At 41.3% G+C, this 15,329-nt stretch overlaps 2 protein-coding genes across 20 annotated transcripts in view; both read left to right on the top strand.

Annotated features, from left to right (window-relative positions):
- The first annotated feature begins 4,619 nt into the window (after positions 1–4,619).
- Positions 4,620–6,145, top strand: cxcl8a (chemokine (C-X-C motif) ligand 8a). Of its 2 annotated transcripts, XM_086210199.1 has the most exons (4): positions 4,620–4,854; positions 4,964–5,096; positions 5,211–5,297; positions 5,727–6,145. In XM_086210199.1, exons 1-4 carry the CDS (start codon positions 4,788–4,790, stop codon positions 5,737–5,739), a joined length of 300 nt encoding a protein of 99 aa, XP_086066325.1. In that variant the 5' UTR covers positions 4,620–4,787; the 3' UTR covers positions 5,740–6,145. The 2 variants fall into 2 exon arrangements, with proteins under 2 accessions (XP_086066325.1, XP_086066326.1); XM_086210200.1 differs by lacking the exon at positions 5,727–6,145 and having other exon boundaries at positions 5,211–5,301.
- Positions 6,146–6,735: 590 nt separating this feature from the next.
- Positions 6,736–15,329, top strand: part of camk2d2 (calcium/calmodulin-dependent protein kinase (CaM kinase) II delta 2) — a 37,782-nt gene continuing 29,188 nt past the window's right edge. For 4 of the 18 annotated variants that reach the window (XM_086211429.1, XM_086211420.1, XM_086211425.1 and 1 more), the window contains exons 1-2: positions 6,742–7,172; positions 11,648–11,742. In XM_086211429.1, the coding sequence (XP_086067555.1) occupies positions 7,111–7,172; positions 11,648–11,742 (157 nt within the window). In that variant the 5' untranslated portion in view covers positions 6,742–7,110. Of the gene's footprint in view, positions 7,173–11,647; positions 11,743–15,329 lie in introns of all 18 variants that reach the window. The other 14 variants (XM_086211432.1, XM_086211430.1, XM_086211426.1 and 11 more) reach the window with 9 other exon arrangements.

Here is a 15,329-nt window from a genome sequence, read left to right as displayed (position 1 = left end):
TCATCCCCCGCTCCCTTTGTTTGTTCCAAGAAATACTTGGGAGTATCATTGCACTTTTCCAGTAACCCCTAGGAAGCAGGAGAAATCTCATTTTCCTTTTGTTAACTTCGATTTCTGTTAGGAACTACATTGTAGTTGCCGGTTAGCAAAACTGGCTAAAATAAGAGTAATATTCCATACAAGGTTTGGCTTTGCTGCAGCAGTGAAGCAATTCAGAATCCGGATTTCTCTCTTCTCAATTGCTGTGCTGTTGAAATGCATCGTTTTGAAATGGCTCGTGACCTCAGAGGCAATTTCTGTTCCTCCTCAGATATCATTCATCATAAGTGAGCAAAGAAAATGTATATCTTTTTGGGTGGATATTAACATAAATGGTACAAACCAACAACTGCCAATAGTTCTTATTATTTTTTGCATAAAGGTCAATGTAATTATATAGTATGTTAATCTAGCTGAATTATGTATTCCTCTACATGCAAATATATGTTTAAAGCCTTTTGGTATGTAATTTACTATTATTATATAGGTTATACACCAGCAAACTTGTCTGGGCTCGACACGTAACGTCAGAGCGAGGCGACACGTGCGTACACATATGAGGAATGTAAACCACCTTCAGGGCAGCTCAACCTCGTCAAACAGACATCTCCACAGAGGTGTGAAAAGAAATCCACCTCCACTTTCTTTGTAAATCCAAAAAGTCCCTGACATTTTCAGGAGCCCCAAGAGTCGGTTTGTTTTACACACTCCTTTTGGAGCTTCTTCATAATGCATGAAACCACAGTCCCACCCTAAACCAGCCAACAGATTGTTTGCTATTCGATACATTTTACAAGAGGCTCTAGCCAGTCTGGTGCAGCACAGCGCAACTCTAGCATCAGTATCAGCTAACCTCTCAAACCTTTAGAAGGTAGGCCAGATCATGACTCATTCCTGGTTTTCCGGGCACTTGTTTTCTCTCTCAGTTCACCCACTCAGACACATGTTGTCGGTATCAGCATATCTCCTCTCCGTGTGCTTTAATTCTGTTGGTAAATCATTCTTCGTGATGTTATGGGCCCTGTGTGACTCAAGCCATTATATTACCCTTTAGGTTACACAGTTTCAGTTTGAACTTGGAAAGTCTGTTTTCTGTTTTAATGCCTCCTGGAATGTGTCTGCTTCCTCCTTCGCTGGTTAAATATTAACACTTGGCTAACATGTGGGCAATTCAAAATACTGATCACAAGCTTCCCCCTAATTGTTTTGATTGTGGTTTTTTTGTTTGTTTAGTTTTGTTGTTTAATCTTGCCGTAATAATATCATCATCAGTGAAAATGAAAAAGGATTTTTCAGGAATAGGTGAAGTTTGTATGAATAGATGACAAGGCAGTATTCGTAAAAGTTATGAAAATTACACAAAGCCAACTTGTATTCATTCATTTTCGTTCTGCCACACTTGGCTTTTCTGTTACTGAAACTCCTTCATTCTGTACTGCGGTGAAGTATGTACACATCTTGAGGTTTAGCCTGTTTGTTTGATGCGTTGAGTAAATGTAATGTGTTTTTGTTTGTTTTGATTTCTGTAGTGTTGTTCTTTTAATATGCAGCATGTATAATAGTTTCTTTTCTGTTTCCTTGAGTTGAGTATTGTTTATCTAGATCATAAATAGTGAGCGTCTTTAGTGTTCATGAAAATTCAAATAAAATCTGATAGAAAAAAAGAACTTTGGTCTCTTTTCGTCATCTTTTTTTTTTCTTTTCTTTTTTTGCTCCTCTTCGGTAGCGTTGTCCTGGCTTTATAGCATCTGGTAGAAAATTGATGGTTGTATTAAAACGTGGATTATTACCTTGCGATATAATTTTGTCAAATTTTACTTATTCACTTCATTTAAATCAGCAACCCTTTTTGAGGCTGCTGATTTGCTAGACCAGTGTCGCATGTTGGTTAAACTGCCTTGCGATCCTCCTCACTGTGATGGTGTTTGTCTGCAGAGCTGTTTAGACATCATGTCTAAGACATGCAGGCATGGTGAATTAGACCTCCTGTACACACAAAAATGTAACCGCTGACTCCGATTATATTCATTGTACCAACAGGTTTCTTTAAATTGTATTCGTTTTTTTTTAAAGCAAAAATGTTAAGGCCATCTAACGAGTTTTTTTTTTTAACATACCTGTAAGCTCATAAATCAGAGTTAAATATTCTTACATTATCTCAGCATTACACTTCTCTGGAAAGTTTTGATATGAGGACAGGGGATGTTTTTGAATATGCAACTGTCGAGCATACGGTCGCCTGAAATTTCACCACACTTCCCCAATTATCCCATGAAGCCACAGAGCCTGTTTCCTCTGTGTGTGTGTGTGTGTGTGTGTGTGTGTGTGTGTGTGTGTGTGTGTGTGTGTGTGAGAGAGTGAGTTAAACTGATTCTTAACTTCATTGTGATTTCAAAGAACACATTTTTCTAATTATATAGGGAAGTCAAAAAGCAACCCAAACTATAACAAACTCCCAGATCCTCTGATGGTATCATCATGAGCTGGCATCAAAAATCCACTTCAAACATTACAGAGCAATTTTGAATGACGTCCGGTAGATTTTGGTGACTCTTGGTCATGCCTGTCTACTTATTATCATACACTGCGCCATCAGAAATAATAACAACAATAAAAGGTATTCACATCCGGTTCCAAGTGTGGAGATGAAATGTTGAGATATGAGATCAGGTCCAAATTTCTACCTAAAATGTATTTTATTTCAGTGCTAAATAAGGAATAACTTAAATGCTTATATTTTTATACAGTATATTGGGCAGGCACAATGCCAGTCTGTTTTCTTTAAGTGAGGAAAGATGAACAATGAATGTGCCAAAACCGCAACATGATGTTGCACCACACTTCCTTTGGCCTTGTGAGAACCTTGAAGATGACGAAGTGATTGAGCTGCCCAAACTTGTCGCAGTTACGTCAGTCTTCTGTAGCATGAACCGTTTTGGCCCAGTCATCAACCAGTGCTGCTTTTGGAATGCAAAACCATTAGCCAGCGATATCATATTATATAAGCCAGCAATATTACTTTTATGAAATTATTACTCAGATGTGTACACCCCATATTTATATTCTTAAAACTTTTATAAAATCTTTTATATCAGGACAACACGTGGTTTTTTTTCTCAGGCAAAAAAATGCTTCACTGGATCACATATCAACATTATGTGCCCAATATGCACTTGAAAGTGATACTTTACCCTACAAGTGTTTTTTGCTTTTGAAGTACTCACAAATTTTGTGAATTTTTTTCACCCTCTCTACTTTACTTCTTTGTGACCCCAGAATGCGAGATGAGCCAGCTTTATTTAGCTTGAAGCTAAATGCGTCCGATGGCTAACAATAGCAACAGGCAACCACAAAACCGCCCCAACAGATCAGTTTACAAACTCTCTAGCACATTGTGTGGAATAATTCACGTGTTCTTCATCCATCTTAGTTATTGCCAAACACTTTAATTTGAGCAACAACAAAAATACAAAATATAACTCTTCTGGTTGTAGCCTTCCGTGCTAATGTGAGCTAGTGCAGGGTCTACGACATGAAGTTGAACCAGCTCTGCACTTTTTAACCGTAGCACAAAACCTTTATTTGTGTTCAGTTCATACCAAAATGTCTGTGGATTAACGAGTGTACTGCTGTACAAAGAAGACATAGATTAGCAGACCATGTGCTTGAGAGTTTGTGATCAGGTCTGTTTTGTTGTTGTTAGCAATCACTCGTCATTAGCTTTATGCTAAATATATGTAGCTGGCTCTTTTTGCATTCTGGAGTCACAAAGAAATGATGCAAGAGGGCAAAAAAAACCTTAATTTTTATCTCAAGATACCAATCTGTGAGTACCTGAGGGCAAAAAAAAAGGAAAAAAAAAGCATGTCATGGGTGAAGTACAGTGCTGTTTTAGTGAAACTCTATTGTTGGGTAAAACTTGTTCCCGTAACAAAATAGGGTGGTGGCAATAATCAGTGGAATTAAAGTTGGACGAACATGCAGGTAAATGAGTGGAAATCCATTCTTTTGTGTCTGAGCGGTTGTTTAACTTTTGAGAGTGACTCAAATAGAGTAAAATGGCCTCATCTTTGGGGGACGTGGCAAAATGAAGTTGACAAACAAGCTCTTTCCACGAATAAAAATTTCCTTCCCTTATAGTGAACTTGTAGATGTCAACACCTGATGGCCACATTAATCAGTTGCTCATTCACAGATTGCATTTAATTACTCATATTGTTGCATGCCATATGTGAGTCAGTTGTATGTTAATCAAGTTGTGTTCTGTGATCGAAGTTTGAGCAAAAAAAAAAAAGTAGTTAAAAAAAAGTCTCATTCCATTCATATCAGCTGGTTCATTACAAACTTTTACTCACCACCCTTTTCCAAATGATAACTCTTTATTATTGACAAATCCTAATCCATGAGCTATCTTGATAAATCAGCGATGTCAGTCAAAAAATACCTTCCAGGCACCTCACTGTGTAATTTCCCAGTCAAGAGTCCCAGCTTGCGCAACACCCAGTGGGAAGTGACTCATTTGAAGGAGAACGGCTATAAAAGGAGGAACGCTCCTCTCCAGCGCTAGATTCAAACCGCAGAGCAAGAAAGCAGCCGAGCGAAGAAAAGGAAAAGTAGAGAGAGGGAACTACTACATGCAGAGGAATAACTTTGCTTTATTATTACATAGCGCTTCAGTCTCTGTCAGACAGCTTTTCTGAGATACTTTTCTAACTTTTTGAGTTACTAAAATTTTTTGAACTGAAAAAATGATGAGCAGCAGAATCATTGTTACAGCTTTTGTGGTGCTCCTGGCCTCTCTGGCCATCAGTGAAGGTAAGAAACGTTTGATATATTATGCCCATATAATTTTTACTGTATATCCTGCACAGCTTATTGTCCTCTCCCCTCATTCTGACCGTATTTGACTTTTGCCTCCCATCAGGAATGACCCTTCGGAGCTTGGGAGTGGAGCTGCACTGTCGCTGCATCCAGACTGAAAGCAAACCGATCGGCCGCCACATTGAGAAGGTGGAGCTGATTCCTGCTAACTCTCACTGCGAGGATACCGAGATCATGTAAGACCTTATTTCAAAGGCTTCATCTTGATTCTTGCAATGATGCGCAGACAGGATAATGTTATTGTGGTTACCTGTGCTGACTGTAGCCCTGTTCCTCTCTTGATTTTGCAGTGCAACTCTGAAAAAGACTGGCCAGGAAGTGTGCCTGGACCCTGAAGCTCCCTGGGTGAAGAGAGTGATTGAAAGGATCATTAATAAGTAAGTACAAGTCGATCACACTGAGGCTGGCGTGCAAAATGAACTGGATGAAAGAGTGTCAAAGTAGAAGGCAGCTGTCTCTTGGGGGGCTCCAAATAGTTTCATGGGAGGCTCAGTGAATAGAACTGAAAGACGAGTTTGTACTTATCTAAAGGACATCATGGAATGGCCTGAATTTGATTTTTTTTCAGAAAATAGTAAATGCCTTCAGACAAACAATCCTTGGTTATAACTTTATGTAAAACAGCAACATTAGGCTCAGTTGTTTCTGCGATAAAATAAGAATCATATCACAGGAGCTTAGTGAAACTGAACAAGTAAACTGAGAAGAACAATCGATCGGACTTTTATCTGCTTTCACGAGACAATAACAGAAAACGTCTTGATGTCCAGAAAACTAACGTTCCTTTCTTTTTCTCTTCCTTGCAGCAGAAGACGCTGAGCAAACAAAGAACGGGACACACCTATCATGAGATGGAGCTGTTTACAGATCGTGAAAAGTGCCAAAAAGTATTTGTGTGATCACAAAACCTTCCATTTGAACACAACTGTTGAAGATGATAACTGAATGCACTCAGGTTATGTTTGTATTGTATCTTATTTATTGACAAGCCAAGGCTTGTTCGTTTATCACTTGTATGTGTTCTGTTGTACCCCATGTTTTGTGGCTGCTACTGTGGTTTGTAACAGTATTACGGTTCACTTGTCTCTAAGTTATGTTTAAGATATTTATTGAAGTATTTATGAAATATTAATCTTTCTATTTGGATAATATATTTTGTAATTGTTATGGCAACCTATTGATTATTAAAAAAGGAAACTTTGAATGGAAATGCCCAGTTGTTTTTTTCCCCCTGCTGTTTCAATCCGCCCTGGCGCTGTTTATACATGTGGAAATGACAGATAAAACTCTTCACATCCATCAGGAATATCAGCTCTGATCTGTTATTCTGCACAACTTTTTTTTTCTCTGAACTTAATATAGAATCCATACAAATATACTAATAACGCAGACAGCTGAGGAACACCAGCAAACAAGAATATGGGTCCAGATAGAAATAAATGATAATGATAAACTGAAGATCTAGATTGTGATTGAACAGATCAACAAACATTATAACTCTTAAAAGAGTTCATCATCAAGTTTTAAAACATTTTTGCATTGTCTAGATTGAGAGAGTTTGACAGAGAGGCCGAATCCAAACACCTTATGAAGCTGAGGGTGCTTTGTGTAACAAAACCCCCAAAACAAAAAATGTATTCTTATGATTGTATTTTTTATTTAAAAAAATGTAAGCATTTTGAGAAATATAAACTTATTCTTTCAATAATACTTCCTATAAGATCTGTAATCGTACTGTCTTTAATGACCGTGATTCTTGTGCTTTCGGCCTGTGTGAGGAGGATGCGGGCAAAGGGGCGGGACTGAGCGCACAGCCGCGGGTAGGTGCGGTAGTGCGGCGCTGGTGCACGCAAAGAGACAACACTCTCAACGCGGAGCGGACACGCAGGAGATACAGAAATGCACAAAAAATGCTGCGTCTACGAGATGTGACAAACTGCCGTATGTAAAGAAGATAAAACAGGACTAAAACTGACGGGAGCTCCCTCGTTCTGACTGAGGCATCTTTTTTTTCTATTTATTTATTTTTTGCCGCAAAAACCATCCCAGCAGACTTCCCGTTGATGAGCTTCAGCTGTGCATGAATCCCTCGCTCGCAGGTTCCAGGACAAAACCGGGCGGTGTTGACGACTGTGTGTGTGCGGTGGATACCGTTTGTGAGTGAACACACCCCTTGGCACCTCCTTCAGGATGGCGTTAACGATCTGCACGAGATTTACCGACGAATATCAGCTGTTCGAGGAGCTGGGGAAGTAAGGACTCTTGTTTTTAATCATTTGGCATCATCCCTGTATGAAATGTCAGCTGGTTATGTAATAGGCCGCCTCGGTTTAAGGACGCGGATTCAGTGTGCGTGTGCGCGAGTGTGTGTGCGCGTCTGACAGTGTAACCACGAAGCTTTACAGGGCAGCGGGTTAAATACGCTATCATGTACCATGCAGGCGTGTGCAATGGCACCAGATTTGTCTAATCCTACGTTTGAAGCACTGCTTACGTGTTGTGCTTACGAAAGAAGATGTGGGAACGATGCGTGTCGTCATTCTCCTCCATCCTGTGCTGCTGCCGATGTTGCATTTCGACCTCTGGGCTGCCTCAGGATGGAAAGGAGCTCACATTGTATGATGAAAATGAATGAATGAAATAAAAAAATGCGTTTCGGTGAGAGTTGGTAACACCCCCCCCCCCACCCCCCCTCCAGGCTGGTTATGCGACAATGGACCATGTTGGAAATGCCACATTTGCCGATAATAAATTACACAGACTGGGAGTCCCTCACTTCTGACAGACACCTGCATGCTGATTGATTTTGTGTGTTGACATACAGCTGAGTGCCATGACGAGTCTGTGTGGTCATGTGCTGGCTGGCCCGTCCAGACTCCCATGGAGAGTGTCCACAGACGTATGCAGAGAGAGAGAGAGAGAGAGATGGACTGCACTCCCAGTTTGCAGTGTCTCGCCTTCTAAGTGAAGGCACTGATTTCCTCTAAAACCTCTGAACTAAATTATTGGGTTCTTGTGAGGAACAAGAACTTTGCTCTAATGCCTTTTGCATTTATGACCCTGAGCTGTGTTCACCTGGAGGTTCACCATCCCACATAAATAATGCACTGTTCTTTTATAACACCTTTTAATTGACCCGATCCTCCGCGGCATCATTTCAGCCCATGCTCGCTGACAATACTAAAATGAAATGAAAGTACAATTATTCAAAGGCGCATGTTGGAAAAGGTAGCGAACCAAGTATAGGCTATTTATGGTTTTGATCATTTAGATGGGAAGGTTTTTGAATGCAGAATTATATTCCAGGTGAAACATGACTTTCTATTAAAATCTATTCCATTGAAAAAGTACAGAGACTCATACCCCTGCCAAGGAGATACGACATCATCCGTTCTGGCTCCAGATCAATTCCCAAATCGAGTTGATTGTTCCTCAACCTAAAGCTTTATCATCCTACTACATTTCATCAAAATCCATCCACAACTCTTGAGTCCTCCAACTAACGAACCAACCAATGCGGGTGATCACGTTTCCTCTTATAATTGGTTAGATTTGTTGCTGTGAAGCACCTCTGCATTAATTTTGAGTGGTAGAGCAATGTTAAAGTGAAGAATAATGTCGAAAGATGTTGAGTTGGATTGCCCCAAAACGCATCTGTTATTATTACAATATAATTTGAAAACCTGGGGGCCCTTGGGGTGTGCAAACCTCCGCCAAGACCCTATGGCATTAATAATCTTTCTGACAGATAGTCACTTGGAGACTTAAGTCCTCAGCCTAAGCCAATGTAAAAGTGCAGTTTTTGACTGTGTCAAACAGATAAGCCCTAAACTTTGATGCCCACTGCGCACACTGACTGTATATATGCAGCTTTTTAAACTCGTTCATAACTGTTTTAGCCCATCGGTCCCACAGCACAGACGCTGTCACAGCACCTGAAATACTGTCAGTAAAAAGGTGTTGTCGTCTGCCTAGTATCTCGGGCTCGAACACAATCTTAGGTTAGGTTAGCTGCATCAGCATAAAGGACAGTAACGTTTTTTCTATTGAATTTTTTAAATTTCTTTTTTGCTCCAGGCTGTTTTTCAAAGCCAACACCTTCCCAACAATGTTAGTGCGCATCACTCCCTGAACGCAGGCGGGCGGAATTTGTGTTGAAGATGACGTAAAGTCACGGGAGTTATTGGTGGAGGAGACAGCGCCTCATCACCTCCATTGATGGTTGATCCCTGACAGCCCATTGTATGTGGATCCATGGAAGTGGGCCTCAAATTACCACTCTGGCCTGGGTTTTGTGTTCCTATCTCTGCGGATCCGAGGCGGAGCAGAGAAACACCCTAGCTGCTGCAGAGTCATTTGATTTGGGTACCAATATTGAACAAACCTGTTCACATTGCAGGCAAAAGCCAGACGTTAGCAGGTGTTAAGGGGTTATTTTGGCTACCTGGAAAGGGGCTCAAGTAAACAATCACATGACCTTCTTGGTGGAGGTAATTGATTTGAAATCAGATATCAGGTTATCACTCTGAGGTCAGAAATATATTTGGAAAATGGGTTGTTTATCTGCAATGTACAACATTTGTTTGAACCTTGAAATAAATGTTATGTATTTAAAGTAAGAAATGAAATTCCACAAATAGACATTATTTAGGCTCATATAATTTCCCCTTAAGTGACCTTTCATCGGCCAGAAATCTTTTTAAAGCAGTTGTTGTGTCATTTCACGAGCAGACGATTATTGCCAGTCATAATGAGCAGAAATCGTCTCATGGTGGCAGCAGGTTTGTGAACAAGCACAGTCCTCATCCCAGATGGTTGCCAACATTGCGGTAGCTTACTCGTTATTTAACTTTCAAAATTAAAACCACCTCAGCCAGCCTGAGTAGCAGTTAACATATGACAGTGAAATGCTTCCCAACTATCCAGGATAGTCAAGTAAAATTCTTATGTAACATGTTATGCTATGGTCATTTCTTTACCAAATCCCCTATTAATAAGAGGTAAGCTTTAGTGGCAAGCTGCTCACTTCAGATGGACATTAGATAACACATAACATTGGACTCAGTGGTAGTGTCTGATTAAAACATAGTTTGACAAAGCTTCTGCTTATTTTTCATATTGTAACACTGATTTAAATCCACTTTACTGAATAATAATGTAACCTCACAGTTGCCAGGCTACAGGAAGTGGTTGCACAAGGTTCATCTGAGGTAGGCTGATGAGGACTATTTATAGTGTCTGCATCCAAGTGTTTCTTTTTGTTCCTGATATCTCTGATGTTGTCAGGAGCTAAAATGAGTTTGCCCGTGGAGGAGAACAGATGCTATTCGAAAGAATAGTGTGCACGGACAGAGATGGAGGTTGAACAGCGAAACGGCCTGCATGGCTGCAGAGCTGAGTCGATCTGTCCATGGCGGCGTTTCGAGATGAGAGATGCAGCGCGCTACTCCTCTCCTCTCCTCCCTCAAATATAGCTGACCTAGCTTTTTGATCTTCATACATGTGCCTGGAACACCAGAACAACACATAGTAGAAACAATAATTGGCTAGTAAGCATGTGAGTTGATGTGATGCGTGTGTTAATGGTCTGTGTAGTGATTAGGACAGTGTGTACCTTCAGCAGGGTCTACTTACTGCACAGCCACTGCATGCTGACTGTTGTACAATTCAGCATGAAAATGTGACTCCAATTCATTCAGTTTAACCTGACCATGTTTGAAATGTCCCCCGTATGACATCTGACGACTGCTTCATAACACAAAATTGAATTACCAGCTTTACATTTTACAAGTTAAACCTCAATTACCATGGCAACGTAGACCCAATAAATAGTAATTCAATCTCCGGCTATGTGGGGGGATCAGGTGGCTTGTTCATGCCGCTGGGGGTGTTTTTTGGGGTCACATGTCCCCTGAGATTGTATTGAATATGACACCTGAACTTGCTTATGGGCCAGAACTCAGGACCAACAAATAATTCATTATAAGTTATGTATATATATATTCTCTGATTCTGTTTTTTTTTTTTTTTTCTTTTTTCATGGGATTGTCCGCTTTTATGTTTGTAATGTTCCCAATGTAAGGCTGTACGCTTTGGCGGTTTTAAAGCAGCAAAGAAGTATTAATGTCATGTATGTATTATTAAGTCTGAAGCACCTCTGGTCAGTCCAAGACGTGTAACACGAGTACAGCAACCGTTGCTACAGTCCGTAATCATTGCATTCAACTGGACCAACTACGCCGAACACGTTTGTTGGGCGAGATGTGCATCACAAAATCCTCCAGCAGGTTTCAAGCGTGAATCAAAACTAGCAGAGTCAAGTTTCCTCCTAGTTTAGACCTGTATACTCACTGATTCTGATTCAGCATTTTTTTAAATAAAATTACTGTTGGAGGCAATTTATTAATTATTTTAGAGTCTATCACCACAGGGTGAAACAGTGCATCAATTTACTGGCGAACTTCATTTTTCCCAAAGTTCCTTTCTAACTCAGCTGTTAGAATAAAACTGCAGTGTGTGTGTGTGTCAGTGTGTCATAATTTGGCTCATGCTGCAGTTATTTCCTGATTTGAAAAAGACGTCATACCCTCATCAATCTCCCAGAACCTTTCCCAACCGACAAAATATTTCTGATCCTCCTTTATGAGACATGAATCTTATCGGCTCATATATACTGATCCACCACCTGTTATTTTGAAATGTGTTCCTTTGTGTGTGTTCACTTTAGGGGAGCATTTTCTGTGGTCAGGAGGTGTGTGAAGATCTCCTCTGGTCAGGAGTATGCTGCCAAAATCATCAACACCAAGAAGCTTTCGGCCAGAGGTAGGAAACGTCAGAGCTGAGCGCAAAGGAAAAATCACATGAGTAGAAACACATGCCCTACTGACTTACACATGCGTGAGTTTTGAATATTGCTGCTCCTACAACAGGCTTTGGGGCTCAGAGGAACTGTGTATGCGTGCGCGCGTGTGTGCGCGCACATGGGCACGTACATGTGTTAGTGTGTGTGTGTGTAATTGTGAGAAATTCAGGGGCAGAGACACCTGATTTTTTTGGTTGATAAAGTTAAAACACTGCTTCTTAAGGGAATGTTGTAGGTGTGTTTACCTACTTGCTAGTTTTGGGGGTGTTTTTATATCTTTATTCAAGATTGGCAGCAGAGAGAGACCTGTACAGTTTATTGTGATATTTAAAGTTATGTACATCATCTCTTTATCAAAATGAATGTCTTTGAAGGGGCAGTATGGCTCAGAGGTAGAGTGGCCATCTAGCAACCGAAGGGTCGCTGGTTCGATCCTCACATCCCCTGGTGACCATGTTGAAGTATCCTTGAGCAAGATACTGAACACCTAATTGCTCCTGATGGCCCTGCGACGTCTCTCTCCCCATGTCAGCTGGGATAGACTCGTACTGGACACCTTGCTCTGGTTTATTTGCATCACGTATCATCGACCCAGCAGCATGCATTTTTGTCCCGTGTGCTACATGTTTTCTGTCCTTTCTGTGTTATTCCTATTTATCCTTTGGTTCTACATAAATGGTTGCCACATATTACCATTTGTTTGTGTGTGTGTGTGTGTGTGTGTGTGTTCTTGTACTTTCTACATATTGAGGACTAGAATACATATTTAACCAACAGAGTGAGGACATTTTTTGGAAAGTGAGGACATTTTAGCCGGTCCTCACATCTTCAAAGGGCCGTTCGAAGGTCAAGACTTGGTTTTAGGGTCAAGGTTAGAATCAGGTTCTGGTTAGGTTTGGGGTCAAGGTTAGGGTCAGGCAGTCAGTTGAGATGGTCAAGGTTAGGGTGAGGGGCTAGGGAATGTATTAAGTCAATGAAAGTCCTCACAAAGATATAAGTACGTGTGTGTGTGTGTGTGTGTGTGTGTGTGTGTGTGTGTGTGTGTGTGTGTGTGTGTGTGTGTGTGTGTGTGTGTGTGTGTGTGTGTGTGTGTGTGTGTGTGTGTGTGTGTGTGTGTGTGTGTACGCATGCCTGCATGTGTTCCGAATTGATTCAGGGCTCTGGCTGGTCTTGCCGTCCCAGGGGCAGATCTCTTGCGAAGCCGACCCAGTTATTTCACATCCGTCACTGTAATGGTAGCCGCTGGCCTGGTTGCCTACGGCTTGGGGCATGCACACACACATGCACGCACGCACACATTCACACTTACACACATTTTCAGACCTATAGAAAGGACATTCATTTCCTCAGTCCTCAAACTGACCTTTAAATGTATTTTTTCAGAAAGTGAAGCTGTCTCACTTTTCCAAAATGTCCTCACGAAGATGGCTAAACAAATCCAATTGGTCCCCACAAAGATAGCTGTACAAGTTCACACACACACACACACGTGCAAGCACACATATGACCTGCCAACAGCACACTTGAGATTATGAACCAATGGCATGTTGTGCTGTTGCTGTCCCTCCTTCTTCCTAGCCAATGGTCTGTTTTGTCACTACATGCTTGCACGTGCTAACCAATGACTATTTCTTACCACCCACCGCGTTAGGGTTCTGTTGACAAGCTGAGCCTTGCGTCTGAAATTTAATTTGTTAGAATTTATCGGAAAATTGCTGTTTGTGCAAATGTTGAACCACTACCTATAGAGTAGTTGTGAGGATGCAAATTTATGATTTTTTTCCTAATATTGTAGTGTGTGTGTATTAGTAGCAACCCCTCCCCCTCTTTGCAGTATTTTACCTTTCATTCCTTTCCAGCAGCTCCCCATCTGCGTCTAACTCAGCATCCTCCCTCTCCATGCTCTCTGTTTTACATTTATTTGTCTTCCCTGTTTTGCATATTTTCTTCTGTTTAAGTATTTTTGGGGCTGTCATATTTCTCACCAGGTACTGTAACCCATCCCTCCTTTTTGCACTCCCCTCCATGACTAATCTCTCACATCTATCCCTACCTACATCCCTCCTTCCATCCATGTCTTGTCACTTATTATCTTTGTTCTCTTTACATTGCCTCTCTTCACTTCCTGTTTTCCGCTCTCTTCCCCCAATAATCCTTTGCTCTTTACCTCCTCCTTCTGTCTGTCCTCTCCCAGTGTTGACCCTTCTACTTGCTGAGTGCAGTGTTGGTAATAGACACCTCAACAGACGGATCAGTGTCTCACCATTTGCATGCTGGGCCGACTTTCCAAAAATACTGCAAAGGGTTATTGGCGGGTGGGCGACATGCATCCACACACACAAACACATTTTCTGCCTTCCGTCCTCCATGTATGTTTGTGTGAAGAGGTTTACATACCGGGCATGCTGGCGTGTCAGATATGGTCTTACCCTCTTTCAGCGATAAGCCCTAGAATTGCAACTCTGATTCCCCTCTCTCTGGCAGGATCACGACCTCCCCCCAACCCACTGCCTCACTGTGTGTGTGCTTGCCTATGCAAGTCCATGTGCATGTGTGAGCATATATAATTGTGAGGGGTTTAGGGTGGGATTGGTAGCTCAGATGAAGGAAGATCAAGGCAATGTGTGTCTGTGTGTGTTTGTATGTGTGTGTATATGTGTATGTGTTTCTGGTTATGCATGCACACACATGGGGAGAGCCAATAGGACCAGCTAGAGTCCTACAATCTGCTATCCTGATTATGTAGCATTTCATTAAGAGCAGCAGATGAGTCAATGAATGAGGGGAAGCAGCATAAAAAGAGAAAGCAAAGGGTAGGAAGCAGAGAGAAAGAGCGAGATCATCAGAGAGGGAAAGTGTGTGTGTGTGCGTGTGCGTGTGCGCGTTGCCATATTCCTCACAGCAGTTGAATATTTCTCCTCTCCCTTCATGCATGCATCAGTGTCACTTTGACTCTGTCTGCTATCTTTTGCCACTTTGTATTTGCTTGTGCTGTGTGGGTTTGCCTGTGTGTGTCTCCAATCTGTCATCTACTTGTGTGTGTTTATGCACGAATGTGTCCTTGTTTGTGTGTCTGTGTGGACCAACTTTACTGCGCAACCAAGTGACCCTCTCGGCCATGAATATGCTGGAGTGAAACAGAGATAACAAACATTTTTAAGCAGGGAGGCATGGGAATAAAGAGAACAGAATATACCATATGATAGGTCATGGCATTAGCGATGCACAGAATTCTGTGAGGGATGAATGTTACAGAAATTAAACTAATTAGTGTGTCTTTGAAAGCTACAGTGCAGAACAGTACATGCGGTTGTCTACTCCGTTGTTACTGTTTAGGCTGTAAAAAAAGTGGATACATTGTGTCAAGCATCACATAAATCCACGAAATACAGTTTGACCCATCTGGTCTGATAATATTTCAGTCACGTTTAGCAGAGGGCTAACGTGACGTAGCACAGGAACGTCACCACATTCAAATGCCATCTAGTGTGAAAAACAAAGATTCATGGCATCATGATCATTGTGTGCACTAATTTTACAAGGCCAT

Source organism: Aulostomus chinensis, chromosome 8 (genome assembly GCF_037954235.1).
Source record: "Aulostomus chinensis isolate RoL2024-O1b breed Wild chromosome 8, RoL_Achi_v1.0, whole genome shotgun sequence".
Lineage (NCBI taxonomy): Eukaryota > Metazoa > Chordata > Actinopteri > Syngnathiformes > Aulostomidae > Aulostomus > Aulostomus chinensis.
Note: the sequence above shows the minus strand (reverse complement) of the source record. Positions and strands in the feature narration are given on the sequence as shown.

Coding starts and splice junctions, on each gene's coding strand:
- cxcl8a (XM_086210199.1), top strand. CDS start 4,788: ATGATGAGCAGCAGAATCATTGTTACAGCTTTTGTGGTGCTCCTGGCC. Junction 4,855..4,963: donor CTCTCTGGCCATCAGTGAAG/GTAAGAAACGTT, acceptor GCCTCCCATCAG/GAATGACCCTTCGGAGCTTG. Junction 5,097..5,210: donor TGCGAGGATACCGAGATCAT/GTAAGACCTTAT, acceptor TTGATTTTGCAG/TGCAACTCTGAAAAAGACTG.